The 27,928-nt window shown below is 37.8% G+C and overlaps 2 protein-coding genes across 10 annotated transcripts in view; one reads left to right on the top strand and one right to left on the bottom strand.

The window, feature by feature from the left end:
* The first annotated feature begins 229 nt into the window (after positions 1 to 229).
* On the top strand, positions 230 to 4,845 carry RPS6 (ribosomal protein S6). Its single transcript, XM_003995497.4, has 6 exons — positions 230 to 448; positions 979 to 1,110; positions 1,626 to 1,836; positions 2,032 to 2,178; positions 4,453 to 4,610; positions 4,705 to 4,845. The coding sequence occupies exons 1-6, from the start codon at positions 245 to 247 to the stop codon at positions 4,798 to 4,800; spliced, it is 948 nt and encodes a 315-aa protein (XP_003995546.2). The 5' UTR covers positions 230 to 244; the 3' UTR covers positions 4,801 to 4,845.
* Positions 4,846 to 5,074: 229 nt separating this feature from the next.
* The window catches only part of DENND4C (DENN domain containing 4C), a 122,674-nt gene continuing 99,820 nt past the window's right edge, over positions 5,075 to 27,928 (bottom strand). For 6 of the 9 annotated variants that reach the window (XM_019816032.3, XM_045043221.1, XM_019816034.3 and 3 more), the window contains 10 exons: positions 27,504 to 27,681; positions 26,665 to 26,774; positions 26,192 to 26,367; positions 22,253 to 22,435; positions 21,122 to 21,317; positions 18,134 to 18,379; positions 16,971 to 17,088; positions 10,498 to 10,648; positions 8,638 to 8,702; positions 5,075 to 8,420 (listed from right to left, as the gene is read on the bottom strand). In XM_019816032.3, coding sequence (XP_019671591.2) covers positions 8,284 to 8,420; positions 8,638 to 8,702; positions 10,498 to 10,648; positions 16,971 to 17,088; positions 18,134 to 18,379; positions 21,122 to 21,317; positions 22,253 to 22,435; positions 26,192 to 26,367; positions 26,665 to 26,774; positions 27,504 to 27,681 — 1,560 coding nt within the window. In that variant the 3' untranslated portion in view covers positions 5,075 to 8,283. Of the gene's footprint in view, positions 8,421 to 8,637; positions 8,703 to 10,497; positions 10,649 to 16,970; positions 17,089 to 18,133; positions 18,380 to 21,121; positions 21,318 to 21,725; positions 21,899 to 22,252; positions 22,436 to 26,191; positions 26,368 to 26,664; positions 26,775 to 27,503; positions 27,682 to 27,928 lie in introns of those variants that run through there. The other 3 variants (XM_045043222.1, XM_045043223.1, XR_006588921.1) reach the window with 2 other exon arrangements.

Raw genomic sequence — 27,928 nt, 5'->3', positions numbered from 1 at the left:
GAGCAAGCTTCTGAACCAAAAGGAACTAAAAATCTTCGGACACTAAGGTACAGGAGAGGCCAAGAGAGTTGAACTCCGCTCCTGCCTTCCTTCTGTGGTAGCAGCAGACGCAGAGTGGCCAAGACGGAGCTGGGACCCCGCTCTGGCCCAGGAGGGTGCGGGACAGACTGAACAGCGGACATGCTAACCTTCAGAAACAAAAAACAAAAAAACAAAAACGAACAAAAAAAACGTCACGGCGAGAATGGCCCAGACAGCTCGCGGAACTAACCCTTCTACACTAATTAAACCCGGCTCCGGATGTGCCGCCCACCTATGCTCACTTCCGCTATCCCAGACGTCCTCTAACCTCGCGAGAACTAGAAGTGCCTATGAGACGTGGGCTAAGCGGAAGTCTGGCCTCTTTTTTCGTGGCGCTTCGGCGGCGGTAGGCAGCCTCACCATGAAGGTAGGAAGCGGTGGAGGGTTTTGGACTAGGCTTGGGGTACGTGAATCGTGCCCCAGGACGCTGCATTACCGCAGTCCTACCTCTCCAAAATCCTAGCTGTAGGCTGAGGAGAGTCTGAGGCGGGAGAAAGTTCTCCATTCTTGGGGCCACGGGTTCTTGGGAGAGCGGATGGCGAGCGATTACAGCTGGAGCCGCGCCGGGCGGGGAGCGCCATGGTGGCGTCCTCACGCCCGGCGGGACAGATAATGACCCTGCTGCCTAGTTGCGGCCCGTAACTCGGGCTCCTTGCTCTGGTAGGCTACACGGCTACGGAGGGCCCTTCGCGCCGGGGTCATTCCACGATGCTTGAGGAAAAATTAGCTCGGGTTTTAGGGCGGTGCTTCCGCGTTATTCTATGCACACGTTTTAGCTAGTAAAACGTATTTCAGCATTTCTGCTCGTTGTTACATAAAAGGCTTGTGGCAATGGAATTACCTTTGTAAATTCATTGGTTCTCTAAAGCTCTCCCCCCCCCCCCCTTTAATCCTTAGCTGAACATCTCTTTCCCAGCTACTGGCTGCCAGAAACTTATTGAAGTGGACGATGAACGCAAACTTCGTACCTTTTATGAGAAGCGAATGGCCACAGAAGTTGCTGCTGATGCTTTAGGGGAAGAATGGAAGGTAAAAGTTGACTATTAAATTGTTGAAGCTGTGTAAGAGGTAGTAAACGTAGTTGGTAATTGGTGTATGTGGTGCGGTTCAAACTCCGGGTTCTGTCTTCTGACCTTGGGCTGGTTCCTTGCAAGAGTACCTTTTTCGGGTAGCGTTATCACCTTGCAGGGTTTTGTAGGTCACATGGGAAAATATACCTAAAGTTCTTGCCCTGCAAGCTGGTAATCTCCAAAGAGTATCTTTAAAAAGTGCCAACAGGGTTGTTTCTGGTTCACTTGTTTGTTCTCTTGTGGTTTCTTCACATAATCTTTCCTTTCCTAGAACTGTTAACATCTAGTATAAAAATATATAGGTTAGAAAGAGGGCTTGATTGCTAGGAATTTGCTAATTGATCTTGGCAAACTGAAAATAAAGAAAACTTCATAACCAAGTTTCAGATTGGTTTTAGCATACTTCTAGGATTTGGGGTATACTTCATAAGGGCCATAATCTTTTATTTTGCATCGTGTCATTGTATGTTACAGGGTTACGTGGTACGAATCAGTGGTGGCAATGACAAACAAGGCTTCCCCATGAAGCAGGGTGTCTTGACCCATGGCCGTGTCCGCCTACTGCTGAGTAAGGGACATTCCTGCTACCGACCACGGAGGACTGGAGAAAGAAAGCGCAAATCTGTCCGGGGTTGCATCGTGGATGCCAATCTCAGTGTTCTCAACTTGGTCATTGTGAAAAAAGGTGAGGTTTGTGTTCTTGAGTTCGGTTTTTGTTGACATTGATTTAAAAGTTGATTACCCGAGTGTTTTTTATTTGCAGTGTCCACAGTTTGACCAGTGGACTTGTTTCTTTACCAGTGCATAAAGAGTAATTAGGATTTTTGTTTGTAAGGAAGTTGTGGGATTAAAAAGGTCTTTGATCACTTTTTCCTTTCAGGGGAGAAGGATATTCCTGGACTCACTGATACTACTGTGCCTCGTCGCCTGGGGCCCAAGAGAGCTAGCAGAATCCGCAAGCTTTTCAATCTCTCAAAGGAAGATGATGTCCGCCAGTATGTTGTGAGAAAGCCCCTAAATAAAGAAGGTAGGGGAGGTTTTGCAATTTAGAGTTTGCTCCATTTCATTTGTCTGTAGCATGTTGTGGGCATACTAGAAAGTAAGGTCTGCCCAGTATGTATTTGCTTGGGGTTTAAGTTTTTTAGGAAAACTGGGGGAGGGTCAATATAGCCAGTTGGTACTAATCCTTGTCATACCTGATGATTCTCTAGAAGCATACTTGGAATTTTGCTTTGAGTTATTGATGTATAAGTTTATCTGAAGATGACTTCTATCAGATGTGTGAAGTTCATGGCTTTGGGGTTAGGAGTCAAAAAAATTGATGAAAAAATTCTGGGACTAGGATTGAATGTGCTATCACATCCCCCCCCCCCCCATAATTTTGCTTTCTTTACATATTAGCGTTTCTATTGTTTGTTTATAGAAGAATTTATACTTTCATCAACTGAAGTTGCTTTAACTTCTGCCCACCCCTCCCCCCTTTTTAAGCCAAAATTTTTAAACGTTGTTTTTGATAGAAAGCAAGTGCAAGCAGGCAAGGGGGAGAGAGAATCCCAAGCAGGTTCTGCACTGTCAGTGCAGAGTCCTACTTGGGGCGTGATCCCATAACTGTTGAGACCATGCCCTGAGCTGAACTAAGAGTCTTGACACTTAACCAGCTGAGCCATCCACGCACCCCTGGCCCTTATTTTCTCAGTCTTAGCTGTGGGTGGCAATAGTAGGAATTGTGGCCATTAGAAGAAAAACACTTTATTCAAAATACTAGGTCCAGGTGTTTGGGTTTTTGGAGCTTTTATATGTTAAGATGGTATATACTAGATACATAGTTTGTTAGGTAACATAATCCATTACCAGTGAGGTCTGTAGCACCTGTTTTCTGTAACATTAATATCTGTAGTAAGGTATGTGTGTAGTAAAGTGTAGGAGTATTTTACATTACGTGGAATAAAGAGCATGTCAGACCTGGTTGGGTTTTCCTGACAAATCTGGAAAAATGTGGCTCCTGGCATATAGTGAGTGCTTATGGGTCAGTCCAAAATATCTGAACACCTGTGTGCCAGGTACTATTTTAAGTGTAGAGGATCTAGTATAAAAGAACAGGTTGTTCTCCTGAAGTTCACAGTTAGAAAGAAAAGGCAGGTACATGGCAGTTGCCCATAACCACACCCCTGGAAATACTGCCAGTGTAGCCAGTGTTCTGGTTAACAGGCTTGTAATACAGGTTCTTAACATCTTTAAATAAGGGATTGTTTGACTTGTAGCAGCAGAACCTGAACAATTGAGCATTTCCTTTTAGAATATTTGCCTTAGCTATTTGTTAATCGCACTAGTTGTCCACAGACTCAAATGATTACATCTGAAAAGGCTTTTGCTCCAAAGCAGATTAGGATTTGGGATTCACAGACAACAAATGAAGATACTCTAAGCACAGTGTGTTGTACATTCTAATATACGTGGTTTCATTCCCCAGATTGGCAGGATCTGCCTTGGCAAAATACTAGACTCAAGCACAAATGGGATTTCAAAGTGTGGTTAGGATATTGGTGCAGATAAGAGTTGTACTTAGTTTTCATAGATGAGTTAAACATACGGTTAATACGGTTTGAAAATAATGCTCCTGTGTCTTACAGTACAAATGTAGAATACCTTACAAAGACGATCTAACTGGAAGGGAAATCAAAATCAACGTTTATTTATTTTTGGGACAGAGAGAGAAAGAACATGAACGGGGGAGGGGCAGAGAGAGAGGGAGACACAGAATCGGAAACAGGCTCCAGGCTCTGAGCCATCAGCCCAGAGCCTGACGCGGGGCTCGAACTCCCGGACCGCGAGATCGTGACCTGGCTGAAGTCGGACGCTTAACCAACTGCGCCACCCAGGCGCCCCATGTGGAAGGGAAATCAAAATGGAGTAGGAAAAAGCTTGGGATAGGGCTTTCTCCAGGCAGAGTAACATGAATCTACATATGTTCTTGACCTTGACATTCAAAGTACTAATGTGTAACAGGCTGTCTTAGGATTAAATGCACTACGCAGGAAAACCCTGGCATCTAGTAGAAAAAGTCTGTTCACCTTGCAGAAGGACTTAATCAGCTACTTACATTTTGAGATTTAGCCCATCTTGTCTTTTTGTTTGACAGGGTAGTGTTTTAAATTATACAATAGTTCAGATTCAGCTTAAGGCCTCATACAGCTAAGTTTTCCTAGGTATTACTGTTAGTAATGTTTTTAAAATGTAGATGTGGATTCTGATGAACAAGGGTATTCTTGAGAAGTGATGGAATTCTTGTCTGAATTTTCAGGTAAGAAACCTCGAACCAAAGCACCCAAGATACAGCGTCTTGTTACTCCACGTGTCCTCCAACACAAACGTCGGCGCATTGCTTTGAAGAAGCAGCGCACAAAGAAAAACAAGGAAGAGGCTGCAGAATATGCTAAGCTTTTGGCCAAGAGAATGAAGGTAAGTCAAGATACCTGGTAGAAAAAGTCAGGCCTTACTTTGGATTTACATTTTTAAGTCAGACAAGCGATAACTGCTTTTTTGTTTTGTTTAGGAGGCCAAAGAAAAGCGCCAGGAACAGATTGCCAAGAGACGGAGGCTGTCTTCTCTGAGAGCTTCTACCTCGAAGTCTGAGTCCAGTCAAAAATGAGATTGTTGTAAGAGGAACAAATAAATAAGATCAGACGTCAAAGTACCTTTATTGATTTTCTTCATTCATAAGAAACAAATTCTGGTCACAGAAAAGGAAGTGTGCAGGAGATCCCTTCAAGTGGAGAGGCTGAGACCACACTGGGACAGCGGTAGAGATGGCCAGGACAGGGTTCTGGGGGGAATGGGCGGATAGCTCAGGAAAGGATTCTGAGCAGAATGTCCACTGCTTTTTCAGTGAGTCATGGAACAACTTGGAAATAAAGGACAGACTATTAATCTTTTGTATACTTTATTTTGGAGAATACAGTTTTAAAGATCTATACATAATACATGAAAAGTGCCCTTATGAAGATGGACATTTGTCATACGTAAGTAAAAAAAAGATACCTTGTTAAAAGCATAGTTAACGGATACCATTTTAAAACAGTTCACAAAGCTTTTAAAACCAGTGCAAGTTGTATTAACAAAAAGCTTTTCACCTCTAGTGAATTGTTATGTTCATCCTTTTTATGGTTTCAGTGTGCCTTTAAGAAACACTCTGCATCAATGAAAGATGCACAAAGAGAAAGTAGCATGCTTTTTCTAATGTAGCCTGTCTAGTTTCTGTAGTAATTGCAGTTAGAACCAACCTTTTACAGACTAGAAGTATCATTAAAAGGCACGTTAGGCTTTAAGGGTGAAGAACAGGAGTTCCTTATTTGCTGGATTATACTTTTTTTAACCACAGGTGAGTAAAATTTTCAAACTGCTTTTAACAGAGAGGAGCAGTGCTTCACAAAATGTGCAGTGATTCAGAAGTTTGGGGCCCGAGATTCTACATTACTTGCAAGATTCAGGCTAATACCAGTAATGCCATCCCCTAGACTGGACCAGATAGAAGATTCTTAGGCAAAGGTGAGATCCCCATTGCTCTTCATACAGGGTACTAAAATGTTACATAAAAGGGGAAGTCTTGATTGGCAATTGATATTTTGTAAATTGAAGTCAAACTAAAAAGGCAGAAAAGGAAAATGAAGCATTTTAAATGACCCAAACCAAAAAGGAGTAACACTGCAGTCATGGGGGGGGATCACATAAAGGCCAGAAGTCAAGTCTGGTATACAGCCCAGAGTTTGTATTAACCAGTACTTGGTTGATTCCAATGTATGAAACATGAGAACCATCACCCTGCTTTCTCATATTAAGGAGTACAGTCACTGAAGTGGACAGATAATACTTGGGTTAGACTATTCTAGCTCAATCCCAGCAGATTTAAGATTGAGAACTACTTTTTAAAAGAGGATGTTGGAGAATATTTCAACATTAAGAATGTTGTATCCTGCATTTCTAGTTTGCACCAAAAAATGAAAAGAGCAAGAATTGAATATCCAAATATTAAGAGACTCATTTATGCTTATATTCTGCTTACTGAACACAGTTAACCCTAACAAAGCGAGTTGCTATAATTAACCTACAAAATGCAGCTAAAGTTGTATCAGACTGTCCACTCCATATGTTAAAGGTTTAGCATTTAGGTAATGTTAAAAAACAATCTGCACTAATTTGAAAGATTTGCAGAAGTTCTCAGGCTTTTAAAGTTTTATACATTGCTACAACTCATTGTAAACATCTCTAAATCTATGGATAATAATTGTATATCTGGCTTTTTGGTTTTCCTTTGCAGTTTGTAGTGGTCCACTTTCCATGGTAGGTGCTAGAAAAGGCCTTTATGTGCTTTTAGTAAATTGATCCCTATTTCTTGACAGCAGCAGGCTAAGGTTTCCAATATAAAATGGATGAGTCATTTAGAATGTTACAGAAAGTTACTAGAAAATGCATACTTTGGTACAAATATGGCCAAATCTTAAATGTGTAAGGAGATGTTCATTACACTTCTTAGTAGGAAGTGCTTTTGGGGTAATTTAGTTCAAGTTAAGGCTTAAACAGTACTGGAATTCTAAAAGTCAAAAGGGTTAGAATTGTCCACATTTCAGGAGCTTTGAAGATGTGACAGAACACAGCAAGCTTAAGAATTTTTCATTTTATTCAACCTGGGGTTTTTATTTGCAAGGTAATTCCAAACTTGATGGGGCAGTGTTAAATTGCAAAAATATGTACTCTGAGACAGTGCAAACGATCCGCTTTAAGGTAATGAGAGTTGTGCATAATTTCTGACAAGTTCTTCCACTTAGCACTTTCACAATAAATTGAAATGAAATCTGCATAGGTCAGATTAACCCTGAAATGTTGGAAGACTGGTACAGTAACAAGTTCTTAAAGATTACACCAGGTGGGAGATTTGTAATGGAAATAATTTTTTAATCAGTTGATCTAGTCATCCGCATAATTACTATAAAAGCACACATATCAATCATTGGCTTTTTAAACCATGCAGAGTTAAGGCAAACATTACTATTCCTAAGGGACATTTTTAATGAAAGGCATGATAAATGTCAGGCATGTGAGGTCATGATTTTCTTGAACCTACTGGCAACAAGCCTAATAAGCTTTAATGTTTTAAGACTTACTGATCGATCCTAAAAAAAAAAAAACCCAGTATTTACAAATGCACAAATAATAAGCATAGAAATCTATTATACAAGAATAAAATTTCTGTGTGCAGTGCAAGTTTATCCCACAGGTTTTTAAAAGTGACCAATAGCAACAATTCATGTACCTGAACAATTTCAGGTCCAAAGAATAAAGAGGAACATTTTAAACCTATTCCAATTTTGTAAATTATGAGGCTGATTTAATTTCATTTAAACTACATGATTGGCTCATTTATTCCAATCTTAAAGCTGTTCCAAATTAATGGTATTGGGAAGAGGATGAAAAGTAATGTGGATATTCAAGATAATCCATTAAGGAAGAAAATACATAATATGGATGAAGAAATAGAGGCAAGGCGGTTGTCATCAGACTTTAAGGTAATTTTGATTAATGACTACAGAGGAGTTTAGTAGTAGTCATTTAATAGCTGCAGACCCCTTTCAGAGAACTGTATTGCAACATGCAGTCTAAGAATTTTAATAAATATAATATGGCTGTACATACAAATACCTACACAGCCACACATATACACACATACACAAATAGTTGCTCTTATAATTGAGATTTCATTTGTTTGGGGGTTAGGCAAGTTTACATTAAACTACTACTCCCCAAACCCAATAGCTTCAAATATAAACAAAATGCCAAGAATTAATATTTCTCATCAACCTACACACACTGAGAAATCCAAAAGACCGTTTTCAAGCGGAGGCAGATCAAACCATTTAGAAATTGCAAACCTTCAGACATGAACCCTGGGACATTTTAATGGCATTTTTATGTTGCAAGAGGATTCGGTATAAGCTACATTTCATTATATACTGTCCCAAGAGTTAACTTCATTTCACTTTCATCAATCGTTAGCATTTGGAACAAACCTTACATGTTTGCCAACTGAATCTATTTACCCTCAAGCTTTGTGCATCAAAAAATCTAGTGAACCTCTTACTTAAATGAGAGGCGCTCCAAAACACTTCCTGCACCATTCCACACTGATACTTGGTGGAGCATCAATTTTCTGTAACTTCTCAAGAATCTCTGAAGACAAATTATTGTATGCAAGTCCATATTCATTGTCGAAAGCCTCTGAAAGACATTTTCAAAAATGGAGTTGTAATTTGTGAAACAAAAGCCATAAATAGAAAAATGGCAGTCAAGTAAAGTCAAGTATATATGTAAACTGCATATTTAAAAGTAGAAATCTTTTCAAAACTAACAGGAGTATTTACCCATACCAATTGCAATTGTGTAAATTACTTCAGAAAATGAAAAAACCTGCTTTAGTAATCATTAACCAACTTACCAATATCAATATTCTCTCTTCCAAGAGACACTAATGATAAGAAGAGGATTTCTCGGTATAAACTCCTATAAAACAAGTATTTTTAAAGTTAATGGGCAAAGAACATAAAAACATGGCAGTTTTTTAAAATGGTGAGCAATGATTAAGCTCTATAGTTAACAGCAATGTATCCACTGGTTTTGATATCACTCCACAGTTATGTCACCTTTTGCAACACTGAATTTCTATTTCAAATTAAAAAGTTACGGGCATAAGGCTTCACACCAAAAACTTTTAAATGGCTTACCTTCATTATTAACATTTTAACAATACACAGTTTCACCCTTGAACAGTATGGGTTTGAGTTCCATGGGTCCACCTACACTTTTTTTTTTAATGTTTATTTTTGAGGGAGAGAGAGGGGGAGACAGAATCCAAACAAAGCAGGCTCCAGGCTCTGAGCTGTCAGCACAGAGCTGGATATGGGGCTCAAACTTGTGAACTGTGAGATCACAACCTGAGCTGAAGTCAGATACTTAACAGACTGAGCCACTCAGGCACCCCCACACTGTTTTTGTTTTGCTTTTCAATACAGCAGAGTCCTATAAAGGTATTTTCCTTATAATTTTTTAGTAACATTTTCTTTAGTAACTTTATTGTAGAAACACAGTATATAATACAACATACAAAATGTGTTAACTGTTTATGCTATAGGTAAGGCGTCTGGTCAAGAGTAGGCTATTAAGTTTTGGGGTAGTCCAAAATTATACACAGATTATCAATTCCATGGGGGGGGGTCATTCAAGGGGTCAATTTAACTCTACTTTACAATTAAAATTTGCAAAAGCAGGGTCTTCTCTCATCTTTTGCCACTTGACAAAGTAATGTTAATTTTTAAGTAAGTTCGGGGTCCAAAGCCCTTGGACACACTGTGAAAGGTGGTGTGGTCTCTTTACTATTTAATCTACCAATAAAGGATGAACCATATTTATTTGGTTTGTGAACATAATACTGTCAAAAGCCAAACCTTAAAAATGAAGGAAAGCTTAAATGAAGTGATTCCTGAATATATTAACATAGAAAAAAATTGCAGAGTAATGTTGACTCTGATAAAGCTTCATCATATAGCTTTAGTTCAGAAGCCATAACCTGTCATTTCTAATTTTCCTTCCCTGCCCTTAAACTACAGATGCTTGAAACTAGCTGCTCTTTAGACTGAAGGTCATCTCTGTCTCAACTGTTGAGATTACAAAAGGACCCATCATTTTCATAATCAATTCATGCTCTATCACTTCTGAAGTTATCTTCAAAGATGCCACAACCAAAGAAACTTGTAGAGTACCTGGAAACTGTTAATGATTGGTAGAATTTATGATGCCACTTTTCTGAAGTTTCCACTGCAAAATTTACTTACGTAGAGGCTGGAGTGAGTACTGATCTAAGCATGTTAGCGGAAGCAGGAAAGCTCCTTATCCTTTGTAATTCACTATTTCCATCACGTTCCTAAATTGTTTCTATTCCTAAATAGGTTTTTTTTTTTTTTTTAACTATCCCACAAGAAAATAAAATATAAGATGCGCAGGTTGACAGGGCCTGAACAAGCAGTACACATGTATAATAACATCACTGTTAACAAATTCATCGGAGCTTTCTAGTGAATAACAGCAGTGGTTCCCAAAGACGCAGTACAGTTTAGACATTCATGAATCACCTCCTAAAATTTAATCTATTCCTCTATACCAGAACTTTTGTTAGGTTTGCTCAGGTATGAAAGGAAACTCTGGGTAGCACTTTTCAAAACAGGTGTGCTTCTTTTACAATTAGAGATATTTTTTAAATAATACTTGAAATTGAGTGGCAAGAAGCAAAAATGATTATTACCTTTGTCTTTTCATGTCTGGCTTTATTAGCTGTGAAAGTAGGTTGATGGGTTTCAGAACATCATTATGTTGAATACTCTGCCTGATGGTTTCTACTAAAGTGCTTGTTGCTTCTTGTTCCTCTGACAGGAGAGACAATTTCTTTTCAGAATCTAATAACACAGGAAGTAAGAATAATTACTTTTAAAAAACTTTTTTCCAGAACTGTAGCATTTTCTAGTTTTCTATTCAATACCGCCTCCCCCTTAAGAGTAAACTTCTGTGTCAATGTGACCAACTACAAAATGTTTTTCCTGCTTTCTTCAGATAGGAAAGGCTTGTCCCTTTGCCTTTTCTCTGAACAGAGGGGTTCCTGCTTCAGGCTGGGATGTGATAGTTTGTACTCCAGCAGCAATCTTATAACCATAGAGCAACCTTAACTGATGGAAACGCAAGACACAAGTAAGACACAACACAAGGAGCCTGGGTCCCTGATGACAGAGGAGTTGCCTGTCAGTCCTGGAGTGTCCACTTCATAACTTCTCTATGGGAGAGAATAATCTTTACCTGTTTAAACTTCTGTTATTTGCCATTAAATATAGCCGAGTATAATCCTAATTGATACAAAGGCAATTCTAGAATTAAGAACGAACATTTATACAGATTTCATAGATTACAAAAGTGCTTCAGTATTGTACTGGAATTGAATCATGCTGACATTCAAAGTATACAAAATCAATGAAGTGTGCTTGGCCCAGAATAAAAGGAAAACTAATACTGCAGGTAATTCCAGCAGCCGTACAATTTTATTTATACCCATGTGAGTTGAGATGGGAATATGTATCCAGTAGCTCCCTAGTCAGTCTCATTGAGAATCCATCATAAAACCAGCTGTTGTATTTTTCATACAACACAGCCCCTTAGTAAAGGTAACTAGTAGTACTTCATTTGTGTTCAAACAAAGAAACAGCAAAGCTCTCTATTACAAGGGGAAATACTGGCTCTTACGGGCTTTGATTCTAGCTCTTCTACCTGCCACATGATGACCTTTGTATATATTTGATTTTTATGCTATGCTGTGATTTTAGAACCTAACCCAAATATAATCTGCAACTTCACTGTTTCTCATTTAGTTTAATTAACACTTCGAGATATAATTCCCAAACCATTCAATACACCCATTTAAAGTGTACAATTCAGTGGTTCTCAGTACATTAAGCTGTACAATCATATTATCATCCCCAAAGAAATCTCCTGTCTATTAGCAGTCCCTCCTCTATCTCCCAAACCCCTCAGCCCTAAAAATAATACTTTTATTTTTAAATAATATTCCACTGTATGGATATGCCATATTTTATCCATTTATCAGTGGATGGACATTTAGGTGGTTTCCATTATTTGGCTATTAAGAAAATGCTAAGCACAGTGCACAAATTTTTATACATAGGTATGTTTTCATTTCTTGGTATATACTCAAGAATGCAACTGCTGTGTCTTATGACTACTCTACTATTTTGAGGACCTGCGAAACTGTTTTCCAAAGTAGCTCCACTATTCTTTATTCCACTCAGCAGTGTATGAGGGTTCCAACTTCTCTATATCCTCACCAACACCAACACTTGTTAGTGTCTGATCCTTTAGATTATGGCCTACCTACTGAGTGGGAAGTGTCTCTCTTTGTGGCTTTGGTTTGCATGTCCTTGAGGTCTAATGATATCAAACATCTTTTCATTTGCTTTTGGCCATTTGTATAACATCTCTGAAGAACTGTCTATTCAGATCCTACTATGGTCTCAATGTGTCTCCCCAAAATTCTTATGTTGAAAGACCTCATATCAAATGTAATGGCATTAGGAGGTGAGGCCTTTGGGAGGCAATTAGGTCATGAGGGCAGAGTCCTCATGACTGGATTAGTGCCTATAAAATTTCCCTCATATGAAAGGATCTAATGAGAAATCTGCAACCTGGAAGAGGGCCCTGAACTGACTGTGTTGGCACCCTGATCTTGGACCCACAGAACTGTGAGAAATACATTTCTATTATTTATAAGCCACCCAGTCTTTGGTATTTTGTTACAGTAGCCAGAATGGACTAAGACAGATCCTTTGCCCAGTTTTAAAGTGGGTTGTTTTTTTATTGTTGAGTTGTAAGAGTTCTTTGTATGTTTTGACTTTAAATCCTTTTCAAGATGTATTATTTGTACATATCTTTCCCCTAGTCCATGGGTTGACATTTTTGATGGTTTATTTTTCAGCACAGAAGTTTTTGATTTTAATTGTCTACTTAATCTACTTTTCCTTTTCTCACTTGTGCTTTTGGTGGTGGTATATCTAAAAAGGCCTGTGTCTACAAGGTCATGAATACTCCTATTCTAAGACTTCTACAGTTTTAGCTCTTACATTTAGATCTATAATCCATTTTGAGTTCATTTTTATGTATAATTTGAGGAAGTGATCCATCTTTGCCTTTTTGTTTTGTTTTGTTTTGCATGTTGCTCCAGTGGTCCCAGCACCCTTTGTTGGAAAGACTATTCTTTAGGTCTTAGACTATTCTTTAGGTCTGTTTTAGCCTATTGTTGGGTTGATCCCTTTATCATTACATAATGCCTTTCTTTGTCTCTTTCCACACTCTTTTAATGTCTATTTTCTGTCTGATAGAAGTAAAAGGTGAAAGATTTATACAATCTGAAGAGAAACCAGAGTATTATTTTTTTGTCTAACATAAGTATTGCTACCCTATTTGCTTTTGTTTGTTTTGTTTGTTTCCATTTGCACACATATCTTTTTCCAGCCCTTCACTTTCATTCTCTGTTTATCTTTAGGTCTAAAATGAGTCTCTTGTAGGCAGCAAAGAGATGGGTCTCTCTCTCTCTCTCTTTTTTTTTTTTTTTATCCATTCTGTCATCCTCTCCTTTTGATTAGGGCGTTTAGTCCATTTACATTTAAAGTCATTATTGACAGGTATGTACTTACTGCCATTTTAATTGTTTTCTGGTTGTTTTCATAGTTCTCTATTCCTTTCTTCTTTTCTGGCTCTCTTCCTTGTGGTTTGAGGGTTTTCTTTAGTTTTTATGCTTAGATTCCTTTCTTTTTTTTTTATATTATAGGTGTTTGATTTGTGACTACCATGGGGTACATGGAGAGTGTTAATATTGGCTCCCCCAAGTGTCCAGCTATCTAGGCTAGGGGAGGAGAAGAAAAACAGTGCCTGCCAGCACTTTTGTTCCCAGAGAAGTCTGCAGATCTCTGCCCCTTTGGAACATGTCCTAAAATTAGTCAACAAATCTCCTTCACATATACCCCAGGCACTTTTCAAACTGCTGCTGCTTTGCTGTGTCCCCAGCAAGTTACTTAGCATGCTGGCTCTTTAAAGGTGGGGACTCAGCTTCCTATCATCCTCTGGCTCTCCTGGAGTTAAGTGCTGCTGATTTTCAAAGCCAGAAGTTATGGGGACTTTGCTTCTCAGTGCAGGTACCTAGTATGGGGTCCGATCCCCTCCTTCCTCCCCCATGCTTATGATGCTCCTCCCACTTGTAGTTAGTTGTACTGGAAGTATGGTTCCCGACTGCCCTGCTGCCCCTTTTTGATATGGACTTCTCTCTACAACTAGCTTTGGAAGATCTGTTTCACCAGTCTCCAGGTCATTTTCAGTTAGTTCAACAGATGTAGCTGTTGCTTCAATTTGTCTGTGGGACAAAGTAAACTCAAGATCCATCTACTCTGCCATCTTCCCTCCTTTTTCTTTAATAATTTTCACCAATTATGGTTGTTTTGCTAGGAAGCGGGTCTCTGAAAATCCTCTTCCAGAAGTCATTGAGAAGTCGTACCATTCTAAAAGTCATCACCCACTTAATTGTCCTATTTTAATGTCATTTACATGCCAATTCTTCATTTAAAGCAGCCAATCAAGGCATTCTTGAGAAATAAGGCCATTCTTGAAAATGCTAAATTTTATTTTCATCATAAATTATAGAATATTTTGAAACACTTGTGCATTTCAAGAGAGGTGGGAAATAACTAAAGAAATAGCAACACTATCATTTTCTAACATGAAATTTCAAGGCTACTTGGCTATTTAAAAAAAACATAAAAATATCTGAACTAAAACCACAACAACAAAAACGACAAAAACAGCTTATAATGTACTTAACTATAATTTTATGACTAGCATTTTCAAGGGAAACAATCCAAATAGCAAAATATTAATAGAGTTTTTGAAAAGGACAATCTAATAAAAGATTAAAAGTGAACTGTTCCCTTTCTCTTCCAAGGAGCCACTGTTAGTAGTTTTAGACCTTTTTATTTGCATATATTCAAAACACAGATATATATTTTGGGGTTGATTTTTCCAAAGAAAAAAAAGAAAGAAGATCATACACTGTTCTGAAACCTGTCCTTTTTCACTCAATATATGATGGGCATCCATCCTTTCAGACACCTGTATGCAAATGACCCTTATACTTTTTCTTGGCTGCCAACATTTCATAGTATGGATTTATCTCAATTCTCCTGTTAGGTATTTATGTGAAGTTTTTAAAACAAATAATCATATAGTAAGCATCACTGTACAGAAAGCTTTGCATATGCTTTCTATAGAACAGAGCTATCTTACTGTGATTGCTGAGTTTAAGGATATCCACATATTAAATATGGATAATATAGTCCACATTGTTCTCCAGAAGTATATCATTTGCACTTCTAACAGTGTATCAAAGTGTTCTTTTCCTTCATATCCTCAAAAAGACTGGATTTTAATTATTAAGATCTTTTGCCATCCTGATGTAACTAAGTTTGTATTTTTCCTTTTTTTTTTTTTTAATTTTTTTTTTTAACATTTATTTATTTTTGAGACAGAGAGAGACAGAGCATGAACGGGGGGAGGGCCAGAGAGAGAGGGAGACACAGAATCTGAAGCAGGCTCCAGGCTCTGAGCTGTCAGCACAGAGCCTGATGTGGGGCTCGAACTCACCGACCGTGAGATAGTGACCTGAACGAAGTCGGACGCTCAACCGCTGACTGAGCCACCCAGGCGCCCCATGTATTTTTCCTTTTTTAACAAGAGAACTTGATATTTCATTAAATAAAGAGATTGAGCATTTTTTCATATTTGTGTTAGGAACTGAATTATATCTCCTCAAAATTCATATGTTTGAAGCTCTAACCCCCAATGTGGCTATATTTGAAGATAGGGTCTTTAAAGAGGTAATTAAGGTTAAATGAGGTCATAGAGTGGGAACCTAATCCAACATAACTGGTGTCCTCATAAGAAGGGAAAAAGACACCAGGGGGATGTACATGTACACAGAGAAAAGGCCAACTGCAAGCCAAGGAGGGAGGCCCTGGGAGAAACCAACCTTGCTCACACCAGTTCCAGACTGTGAGGAATGAATTTCTGTTGCTGAAGCCACCCAGTCTGTGGTATTGTTATAGTAGCCCTGGCAAACTAATATAAACTATGCAATGTTTCTTCCATGAACTGCCTACTGATGTCATTTGTTCATTCATCTCCTGGGTTGTATCGTCTTATTGACTTAAAGGACTATGGAACAGTGAATGATACAACTTTTTAAATGCTCTGTAAAAATATGTTCTAAATACAAAAGACTGAAAATGAAACCAGAATCTTTGAGGTTAGTATCCATGTAATTAAAATTATGATCTTATACCAACACATCCAAATTACTCTTAAACTATATAGAATTTACTCTCCAGGGCACCTTGGTGGCTCAGTAGGTTAAGGATTCAACTCTTGATTTCAGCTCAGGTTATGATCTCACAGTTTGTGAGTTTGAGCCCGGTGTCAGGCTCCGCGCTCACAGTGCAGAACCTGCTTGGGATTCTCTCTCTCCCTCTCTCTCTGCCCCTCCCCTACTCACACATGCACTTGCTCATTCACTCTCTCAAAATAAATTAAAAAAAAAAAAAAAAGAATTTACTCTCCAAATACCTAACCAATTGGCATTTGACAGAAAAATCACAAAACACTCTTCAACTCCCTGATTCAGTTAAATGGGTCAGTACAAGAGCAAATCAATATGATCTCAAGTGGCAAGATTTTTGAAAGAAATAATAAAAACATATGAAAAATTTTAAAGTAAAGCAGAATAATTTGTTTCTCTCATCTCAATTTTTTACCTCAGTAGTCTATTCTTCTTTATTGTTTTTAAAATTTTTTAATGTTTATTTTTATTTTTGACAGGGACACCGCATGAATGGGAGAGAGGGAGACACAGAATCTGAAGCAGGCTCCAGGCTTTGAGCTGTCAGTACAGAGCCTAACGTGGGGCTCAAACTCATGGACTGCAAGATCATGACCTGAGCTGAAGTCGGACGCTTAAACGACTGATCCACCCAGGCACCCATTATTCTTCGTTATTGTTAAATAGTATTTTACTGTATGGATTGTACCACAATTTGTTTATTTATTCACCTATGAAAAGATATATGGGTTATTTCCAGTTTGAGTCTTTTATGTCTTTAATTCTAATTTACTTACTAAAATTCCTCCATGAGACATACAAAGGTTCTCCTGGTTCCTGATGAAGGTTGATATTATCCCATAATAGCTGAATATACACAAGTTTGCTATCCTGGGACAGAGATGACAGAGGAAGCTAAAAGAGATCAATAGAAAGTATTAGTACTCTAAGCATAATAATTACCAGTGGATCTAGCAAAGCTTGGTTATATAAAATAAAAGCGTTCTTTTGAAACTGTGGACCTAAAATTCTAAGCAAAAAATTTTGATTTTTTCATTCCTACTTCCACAGATTGCAAAGACAACTTGGTAACTGGCACAGTGGCCACATGAAAGATTAGTCACCATTAGAACAAATTTTAAGGTAGAGAAAGTACAATAGTTTCTACTATCTTGTGCTGTTACTTAAAATAAATGAGTCAAAATACAGTGTAATACTTTAAGAAAATATTTTCTTGTGCCCCTGGTGTGTGTTGGGGTGTCTCTAATCAATATTATAAATGAAGGAACTCTAGGAGCCCACTCTCTCCAATGGAATCGGGCACCCCAGCCCAAGTACAGTAAGGGCTTTAAAGTCAGACAGCCAGACTGTGGTCTTGGCTCCCTGTCACGTAGCAGGTGTGTGACCCTGTGGAAATTACTTAACTTCTCCAACTTTTAATTATATCATCTGAAAAACATGCATAAGAGGAGTCCTTTAAAATAAAGTTGTTGTGAGAAGGTCAACTGGTGATATGATAGTTCAGAATAAAAGCTACCTTTTCTGGCCACCCTTGCAAACTAGGTATGACCATATAACTAAGTTTAGGCCAAACAGATACATAGAGAAATGTTATGTACAACTCCAGGAACCATCCCTACAGAAAGAAGACACATTCTTCTCCATTCATTTTTATCCTTACTGCTGGCTGGAATATGGACATGATGGCTAGAAATAGAGAGGCCATCCTGGACCAGGTATAGAACTTGGAAATGGAGGTTATACACAGCTGACCAAAAAGACAGAAGGATCTCAGGTCCCTAAGACTACATCATCCCAGGACCACCTTCCCAAACTTTGACGTGAGAGAGAAATAACGTACATCTCGTTAAGGCACTGTTGTTGTACTCTTGTTACTCTGAAGTTAAGCCTCATTCTAACCAACACCAACGTAGTACAAGTATAGAAGTTGGTACCCTACCTGTACACCTCCATTACAATGTTCAGATGTGAGGATAAGTCCTGGCAAGTTACTAGGAAGGTCCAAACGTCTGAAATACCAAACGAGGTTCCAGAAAATGATTGGATGTTTATTGATGAAAGAGGATGTGTGAATCACTTGATCACCTTCATTTTCTAGCAAAGATTCAAGTTCTTTACGAAGCACTAGAGGACTCAAGTAGGGCACAGAAACAGGGGGAGGATTGGGTCTTTTTCCTAAAGGATCCTTTAAAAAATAAAAATACAGAAAGAAGTGAATATTATCTATTCTGTGTATGTTTAAGAGTACTTCTCAAGGAGATTATGCTCTATCCTTTCAAAATCAGTTACTTCAGAACCATTGCTACATGCAGTATACGCTAATGAAAACCTAAAAAAAGAAAAGAAAGTACTTAATCATAAATGCCCTTACGTTAAATGATTACAAAAGAAAATAATCCAGAGACAGACCCTAAACATACAGAGTTTCTCTATCAGATTGATTTTTTTTTCCTTTTCAACTTTTACAAAAAAAATACTACATTTCAGGGATGCCTGGGTGACTCAGTCGGTTAAGCATCCGATTCTTGATTTCAGTTCAGGTCATGGTTTTCATGGTTGTGAGACTGAGCTCTGCATCAGGCTCTGTGTTGAGCATGGAGCCTGCTTGGGATTCTCTCTTTCCCTCTGCTGCTCTCCTGCTAGTGTGTGTTCTTGCACACACATGCTCTCTCTCAAAAACAAAACAGAAAGAAATACTACATTTCAGATATTTATGATTATTCCAAAAAAAAAAAAAGTTGACTCTATCTTCTTCCTACAATCTAAATAGATGGGGCAATTTTTGTGTTAATATTATTTGATGACTCCTTTTAGAATTATATCTAATGTGCTTTCACATTTGATTGCAACAGCTAAAGAGCAGTCTTACAAACAAAGGAAAACGATGCCAATTCAGACTTTCTAAGTTGTGCAAATTATAATCAGAATAAAATGCTTATGACCAACTCATTAATGGGTACCCCTAGTGCCCAGGCTGTGGTCTCCAAATACCATTTCCTCAAAAATGAACCAGAGCTTCTTAGAGAAATGGCTGATTCTAGGTCTAGAGAAAGAAATATTAACATGAGCATGAAACATCTTGTCATATAAGAAAGCAAAGAAGCTTTGTAAAAAAATTAGAAAAAGGCTGCTAGAGATGTGTCAAAAGAACTAAAACACCAACCTGTAGAGGCTTCTAGCTGATCAAAGATGGATGATATATTAATAAGGATAACAACAGCAATGGATGTAAACCTATTTAAATTAGTGAGCTCATAATGATACTCTATTCCTCCAAATTAATTCATCACCTTAGAGGATGCTAGGAATCCAACCTGTTATTTTGAAAACTGGTAAGTAAAAGGAAAAATATTTGTCCCACCTTTCCAAAATAAACTGCATTTTTGGAAAAGCAAACAGAAAACATGGAGGATGTTTCTCTTTACAGATGTATCCAACATATATAAAGACAATTAGACTACCAGCCTTGAAAGCTGGAAATGAATAATCTGATGTAGGCAATGAGGCATTAATCGCTACTAGCATCACAAAGAAAGTTCATGTCTTCTACTGAGGGACATTCTACCACTGCAATTGTCTTACAAAAATAAACAACCAAACAAAAACCTGAATGTGATCAAGCTTCTAGATATAATTTACCAATTTATAGCATCATAATCAACAAATACAGTTGCAAGGCTAAAAAAGAGGGTCTACAGATGTAAAATGACTAAAAAACAGATCAACCAATTGGTAATGCATAGATGTTATTTGATCCTCATTCTTCAAACTACAGAAAACACACGTACTTCACATTTTTAAAATAGAAATTTGAACAGAGATTGAATAATTTGATTTTTTTGGTTGTATAGTGGCATGTATTTTTCAGAGTCCTTATCTCTTAGGAACTACATACTGAAATATTTACAAATGGAATATATGATATTTGAAATTTATTTCAGAATAATCTAGGAAAGAAGTGAATAAGGATATACATAAAAGAAGAATGGCCATAAGTTGAAAATTACTGAAGCCAGATGATGGGTCAAAGGGACTCCGTATACTCCTTTTATTTTTTAATGTACTTGAAATCTTTTTTTTTTTTTTTCTCAACGTTTTTATTTATTTTGGGACAGAGAGAGACAGAGCATGAACGGGGGAGGGGTAGAGAGAGAGGGAGACACAGAATCTGAAACAGGCTCCAGGCTCCGAGCCATCAGCCCAGAGCCTGACGCGGGGCTTGAACTCATGGACCGCGAGATTGTGACCTGGCTGAAGTCGGACGCTTAACCGACTGCGCCACCCAAGCGCCCCTGTACTTGAAATCTTAAAAAGCTGTTAGTCTAGGGGCACCTGGGTGGTTCAGTCAGTTGAGCATCTGACTCTTGGTTTTGGCTCAGGTCATGGTCTCACAGTTCGTGAGATTGAGCCTGGCATGCAGCTCTGCGTGGAGCCTGCTTGGGATTCTTTCTTTCCCTCTCTCCCTGCCCGTAACCGACCCCCCCCCCCATTCTCTCATTCTCTCTCAAAATAAATAAAAATTGGGGCGCCTGGGTGGCGCAGTCGGTTAAGCGTCCGACTTCAGCCAGGTCACGATCTTGTGGTCAGTGAGTTTGAGCCCCGTGTCGGGCTCTGGGCTGATGGCTCAGAGCCTGGAGCCTGTTTCCGATTCTGTGTCTCCCTCTCTCTCTGCCCCTCCCCCGTTCATGCTCTGTCTCTCTCTGTCCGAAAAATAAATAAACGTTGAAAAAAAAAAATTAAAAAAATAAATAAATAAATAAATAAATAAAAATTTAAATAAATAAAAATCAATCAATCAAAAAATAAAAAGTTCTTAGTCTCTTTATCTTATCACTTATGGTTAAAGAAAAGCTACTAAAGATGGATTATGTGCTATTCTAATAAATACTTTCATGAACACACAGATAATTATGATGTTGTTACCTACCACAACTTCCTGCAGACTGTTGGGAAGACTGACTGTTGAAATGCCATGAAACGGTCGCTGGGAAAAGTCAATATTTTGCAAGGGACCCCCAACACTGTGACTTCGCGTCAAAGATACATTTCGCTTTGATAAACTATTAGGCACAGATGAAATTTTCATGGTTTGGACTTCTCCACCGGCTTTCTTTATTTCATCACTTAAAAAACATGAGGAAGAAATGCTGTATTTGTGCTGTAATACAATCTCAATTTGTATACCTAGAGTATTTTCTACAGTGAACTCTGAGTCTAACTGAATATATCGGAGAAGAATCAGTACCACCTTATAAGATTAAATTTTCTTCAGGCATTTCTGTAAAAGTGGTCAGGAGAACAGGATGGGATGGATAATTCTGGTGACAGATGGGAAGAAGAGGACAAAGGGTAGACAATAGATATTCTTTTTAAAAGATTAAGTGCCCATTCACAGTTGCTTTATTCAAACATTATTTCCTCTTTATTAAACAAAATCACCTAGAATTATCCTGCGTCCAACTAGATATTACAGATAAGTATTTAACCTCTACCAGGCCAAGATCCACCTAAGGGCAGAAACTAGATCTTACTTTTTTATTTTTAGTGCTTAGCATAATGCTCAGCATACAACAGGCTCTGAATAAACGTCCGATTCAATCAGTATTTAAGAGGAAGCGGTGTATTTCACAGTAAAGAAAATATGTCTCTGGAAACTGGTACTGAATACTTTTTACTACAGAGAAGTTCATTCTGTAAAAGGACACTGTAAAACATTAAACATAGTTTCAAAAACGATTGATCATCACATTTGTTTATTAGATACTTAAACAATGTATTGTAGTAAAAAGTTAATATTAAATTGTTTAAATGCCAGAACTTAGAGGCTCCTAGTTGGCTCAGTCAGTATAGTGTGCAGCTCTTGATCTTGGGGTCATGAGTTTGAGCCCCAAGTTGGGTGTAGAGATTACTTAAATGAATAAATAAATAAATAAAAACTTAAAAATAAATTAAATAAATAAAATGCCAGAACTTATGCCTACATAAGGCTGTCTTTAAAGATGGAATTTTTACAAGGGTACCCAATTTATAATGAAGAGCTCTCTGTACCCTAGAGTACCTTGATTCAATTGCAGACGTTGTCTCTTCAGTTATGGTCTGGTTTTGTTTGGGGAAATCCATAAAGTTGATCAAGTCAGGTTCTGCTGAAGCGGACACAGGTTTGTGCTCTGAAGGTTCGCTTGCCAATGGAATGCTGCCACTTTGTAAACTGTCACCAGAGGTGCTTGGTTTCAGGAAAAAGCTAAATAGGGAGCAATCCAGAAAAAGTCTTTAAAAATCCTAGAATCCTCTAAATTTCGTATTTAGAATCACTTTATGGTAAAGGGGTCACTGAGGAATTTTACAATCCATAGAAGTATCATCTATTTCAAACACACACACACAGCACCCCCCATTCTCTCTTCCCCTCTTGTCGTAAACTGTTTTAAATGAAAAAGGTCTCAAAGTAATTACAGTTCAATGCAACATCCTTTCAGAATTGAGAACCATTAAAGAAAGCTATGAAGGAATATGGAAAACAAAATATTTCATTAATTTTCTGAGTTAAAGAAGAAAAAGAGCAGCAATGGCGTTTTATCACATATTAACCTACAATTGTTTATAATATCCTTCCCCCATAAATATCCATTTTGTCTCTAGTCATTTCTTTCCCCCTTTATTCATTATTTTGTTTTCGTCTTCTCGTCTTATCTCTATCCATCTCTTTCTGGGTGGGGATGGGGTGAGTGTTGGGCCTTGCAAGGGACATTAAGAGAACTTCCTGAGGCTGTAGTAATATTCTGTATTTGATAAAGGTTTGGTGTGCACAAACGTATACATTCAATTTTCTTTTGAATTTTTTTAAATGTTTATTTTTGAGGGAGATGGAGAGAGAGAGAAAGAGTGTGTGCAGGAGGGGGACAGAGAGAGAGGTGGGAGGAGGGTGCACGGATAGAGAATCCAAAGCGGGCTCTGTGCTGACAGCAGCGAGCCCAATGTGCGGCTTGAACTCATGGACTGCGAGATCATCACTCAAGCCAAAGTCGGATGCTCAACCAACTGAGCCACCCAGGTTCCCCCACATTCAATTTTCAAATGGTACGTTTTAAATTTGTAGATTTTCTTATATACAACTTTATTGCAAAAGAAAAAACTGTAAAAAAATATTGAACTTTAGTTAATATGTATGCTCAAGTCTTTGGGGGAGAAGTGTATTAATAATGTCTACACCTTCTTTCAAATGAATAAAAACATAAGAAAAATTGGTGGATCGATGGAGGGATAGACAGTTGATAAAGAAAGTACAATAAAATAGTAATACAGAGATGGATATTTGGGTGTCACTGTAAAAAAAAGTCTTTTAACTTCACAGCAAGTTTGAAATTTTCCATAAAGACATATTTGGGGGTGGAAATCAATAATGCTCCTTTATACTCACTTAGAAAATATAAAATAAGGTACTTAACACAATAGCTTAAGAAGCACAATTAACACAACAAAAAAGTATAAGACTAGGGAGAATAATTTAAGACCCTATTAAAAGGACACAAAGGATAATCTAAAAAAATGGAGATACATACATACCATGCTCAAAGATAAGAGAATAACACTAAAAACGTCCATTTTCCCCAAATAAATCTATACAGCTAATGCTGCAATCAATCCCAGTGAAAACTCCAGTTGGGACTTTTTCGGGGAGGAGGGGAAACTAAAGTTGCTCTAAGCAAAATAAATAATTAAAACTCCATGATGGGGAGCTTCCCTTATCAGACACGACACAAACAGTATTGACAAAAAAGAACAGGGAACACAGAACCAGGGTGAGGTGTGCATGGGAACTTGAAATGTGATAAAGGTGCTGCTACCTATCAATGAAGAAAGGATGGAAAACCAGCTCATTACATGGAGAAAAAGAAAGTTGTATCCCTACCATCATACACAAACAAAGGTGGACTCCAGATGGATTAAAGACCTAAATATCAGAGGTAAAATATACAGCTAACAAAAGAAACTTTAAGAGAAAATCTTCATGTCCTACAGATGGCAAACAACTTTTAAAACAAGGCTCCAAAATGGGGCGCCTGGGTGGTTCAGCTGGTTAAGTGTCCGACTTCGGTTCAGGTCATGATCTCGTGGTTCACAGGTTCAAGCCCCATGTCAGGCTCTGTGCTGACAGCTCACAGCCTGGAGCCTGCTTTGTGGATTCTGTCTCCCTCTCTCTCTCTGCCCCTCCCCTGCTCGTACTCTGTCTCTCTCTGTCTCTCTCTCTCTCTCTCTCTCTCTCAAAAATAAATAAAACATTTAAAAAACAAAAAAACAAAAACAAGGCTCCAAAAGCACAAATCATAAGGTGGAAAATTAATGGATAATGACATCAAAACACATTATTTTAAGGAATTAATATCAAGAATATTCAAGACAGACATCAACAAGAAAAAGAAAGCTAATATAAAAATGGACAAGGTATAAAAAACAGGTAATTCATAGAAAATGCTGGAGGAGTGTCTGGGCGGCTCAGTCAGTAAAGCATCCGATTCTTGATTTCAGCTCAAGTCATGATCTCATTGTATGTGAGATTGAGCCCCATGTCAGGCTCTGTACTGATAGCAGGAACCTGCTTGGGATCCTCTCTCTCCCCCGTCTCTCTGCCCCTCCCCTGCTCTCTCTCAAAATAAATAAATAAACTTTAAAAAAAATAAAAGAAAATGCTGGAGTAATTCACAAGTATATGAAGAGATAAACTCACTAATATTCAGAAAAATGCCAACAAAAACAAGATACCACTTTATACTCATTAGAAGACAAAGACCAGAAGAAATGATAATACCAAATGCTGGTAAGGATATACAGAAATGAGAATTCTTGGGCACTAAGAGTGGGGGTGTTGTCATGTGGTAAGCAATCTTCCACTGTTTATTCAAATCATGCATGAAAATGACCTAATGACTTCACTCCTAAGACTACTATTCTTCACAAGTTTAGAGAGAGATATATTTTACAGTGCACTGCATCACTGCAGTGATATTTATAGTAACACAATACTGGAAGCAACTGAAACAACAACAGGATATTGGATGACTAAAATGAGATATTAACTTCCTACAGGAGAAAAAGGAGTAAATTAGATGTACATATAGCAACTCAGATTTTAAACTTAATAATAAAAATAGATATGTTCAACAGTATTCTAATTATGTAAGTTAAAAATGCATAATTGTGAAAAACAATGTATTTCATGAGGATATATATTCAAAGAGACATCACACACCGTAGAGGCAATGTCTTTGTTGGATAAAGGAATGAGAATGGGAATGGCAGGGGCTGGGGGGAGTAGAGCTAATAAAAGAGGGCCCTTGCACAAACCAATGATGATAGTGAATCAGGAATTAGAGTATGATTCCACTCAGCTCCACACCTGAAGCTAAAAGGAAAAATTAAGCTAAGAAGAAATACCTGTACAACTGGAGAATTTTTTTAAAAGCAGCTAAAGGTAGAAAGGTAAGTTCGTCTGTTCCATAAAACAAATAGAATATTAAGTATAATTACTTAGGTAAGCAGTTACCAAACTCCCAATTACTTAATTACTAGATCAGCTAGTCTTTCTATTGCCTAGAATTCGGTCATTATGCCACACAGAGCACTACCATAAAGAGGCAACACGTTAGAAGAGTCAAAAAAAAAAAAAAAAAAAAAAAAAAACCCGTCCCCTACACCTTCATTTTTTCTTCTAGAAGATGTAAGACAGCTGAGACAGAAAGTTTAAAATAATGATAAATATTAAAGTTTTGAATTATCTATACAGTTCAGCTCTAAGAATTAACTACTACTGGTAATCATATGTTAAATAAAATGGAAAAGTAGTCTCCTGTAGTGCTAGTATTTTCCACACAAATACTGAAAGTGAAGGAGAGAAAGGAAAGGGACACCTGGAGTGTACCATAACTATTTCATTTTTCTCCCAGGAGTCATGCCTTCTGGGAGGACACTCACCTCTTAAGGGAGCTTTGACAATACTAACCTTGCAGAGCCTCTCAAGTCTTTAAATTCTATATTGAGAAGAGGCAAGAAGTTGCTTTTACAGAATGGACAGGTTGTATTCAAATTTGAATCATCTGCCGTCCATCCAGCCATAATTTCTTCATCATAAACTAACGCTCCACAAGCTCTGCATTGTGAACAACTTGACATCAAAACCTAAGAGCAGAAAAGTGCGAACACTGAGAACCTCCACAGCAAAAAGTCATCTTAACAGGCCATCCTCTGGGGACACAGAATTTTATTTATTTTGCTGATCAAATTTGGACTGAATAGTTCAATCACTTTACAGATAAAGCTACCAGTTTATGGCCTTACTTACATAAGACAGGAAGCAAATTCAACAAAATCATTTACTCTTCTGCCCACAATGGCATCAAAGAATTCTGCTAAATACCATTCTGAAATAAAAATGTGTACAGCCACGTTATCACACACAGAAGGCAGAACTTTTACCTCCATTGCACAATTCTGATAGATGCTAGACATGCTGGTGTTTTGAGAAGAACCATGGTCTGATTTTTCAAAGTCCTGCCCTTTTACGCTTCTTGGAAATGGAGGTTCACCTAGAGAGAAATGTCATAACACACTATATGTGAGAATGCCCTTATTCTTTGGAAATGCATACTAAAGCATTTAAGGGGGAGTATGATGACGTCTGCAATTTTTTTTCAAATGGTTCAGTATAAAAATTTCTATATATATATATATATATATATATACACATATACATATATATATATATATCTATCTAAAGTTAACAATAGTTAAATCTAGGTGGAGAATCTATATATGATTGTTCATATATGATTCTTTCAACTATTCAGGACATTTGAAATTTCTCATAATAGAACGTTGGAAAACACAGACTTAAAAAAAATAATTAAGTACTAAGAAATGACAGTGACATAGCCTAGGGAGTCTCAAACTCTGGTATACATTCTATTTACCTACAGCACTAGTTAAAACTATATTCCTAAGGCCCCCGTCCCACAGATACAGTCTCAAAAGCTTTAGCCTAGAGCTTGGACATTTGTATATATTTTTAAACTAATCCCCCCATGTGATTCTGACACACACTAAAGTTTGAGAACTAATGATATACTCCACAAACACAACTAAAAATAAACTTAGGTGACTATACTACTTAGAGATCATATAAAATAAGTGATAGTATGGTGTGGTCATAAAAAATCTGTCAGCTCATCTCAACAAATGGGGCTTATTGCACATGCAATAGTGGCAGGGAAAGGTACGGGCATATAACTTGTAGCAGACGGCAATCCTTTCCATACCTGTTGAGTATTGCAGTTTTCCTACATCTCCACTGCTGCTGCTACTGCCAAGGCTTGTGTTGCTCTGGGTAAGTTCGCTGGGAACCAACCCTGAGACACTCGTGTTAGGTGACATATTCTCCCCCAAAATATGGTCTTCAAGGCCAGCGGGGAAGCTGTAATCTCTGTTAGTTTCCTCCTTTAATTGAAAAGAATAAAACCCCACATACATAAATAATACCTTCTCCAATGAGAATATATTCATCCCACCCTTTATGGAATTAAACTTCTCTGGAATTCTTATGTAAATTATCATCCCCTTATTTTTCAAAACCATGAACTCTTCTCAGCATTATTGGGAATTTCCTTTCCACACTCTAAGATATTCGAGTAATGACCTACAACACTTTAAGATTTTGTTGTGCCTCTCAATAATCAATATCATA

Source organism: Felis catus, chromosome D4, assembly GCF_018350175.1.
Source record: "Felis catus isolate Fca126 chromosome D4, F.catus_Fca126_mat1.0, whole genome shotgun sequence".
Classification (NCBI taxonomy): Eukaryota; Metazoa; Chordata; class Mammalia; order Carnivora; family Felidae; genus Felis; species Felis catus.
This window is presented reverse-complemented; position numbering and strand designations above follow the sequence as displayed.

Coding starts and splice junctions, on each gene's coding strand:
- RPS6 (XM_003995497.4), top strand. CDS start 245: ATGGCCCAGACAGCTCGCGGAACTAACCCTTCTACACTAATTAAACCC. Junction 1,111..1,625: donor CTTTAGGGGAAGAATGGAAG/GTAAAAGTTGAC, acceptor TGTATGTTACAG/GGTTACGTGGTACGAATCAG. Junction 1,837..2,031: donor CTTGGTCATTGTGAAAAAAG/GTGAGGTTTGTG, acceptor TTTTCCTTTCAG/GGGAGAAGGATATTCCTGGA.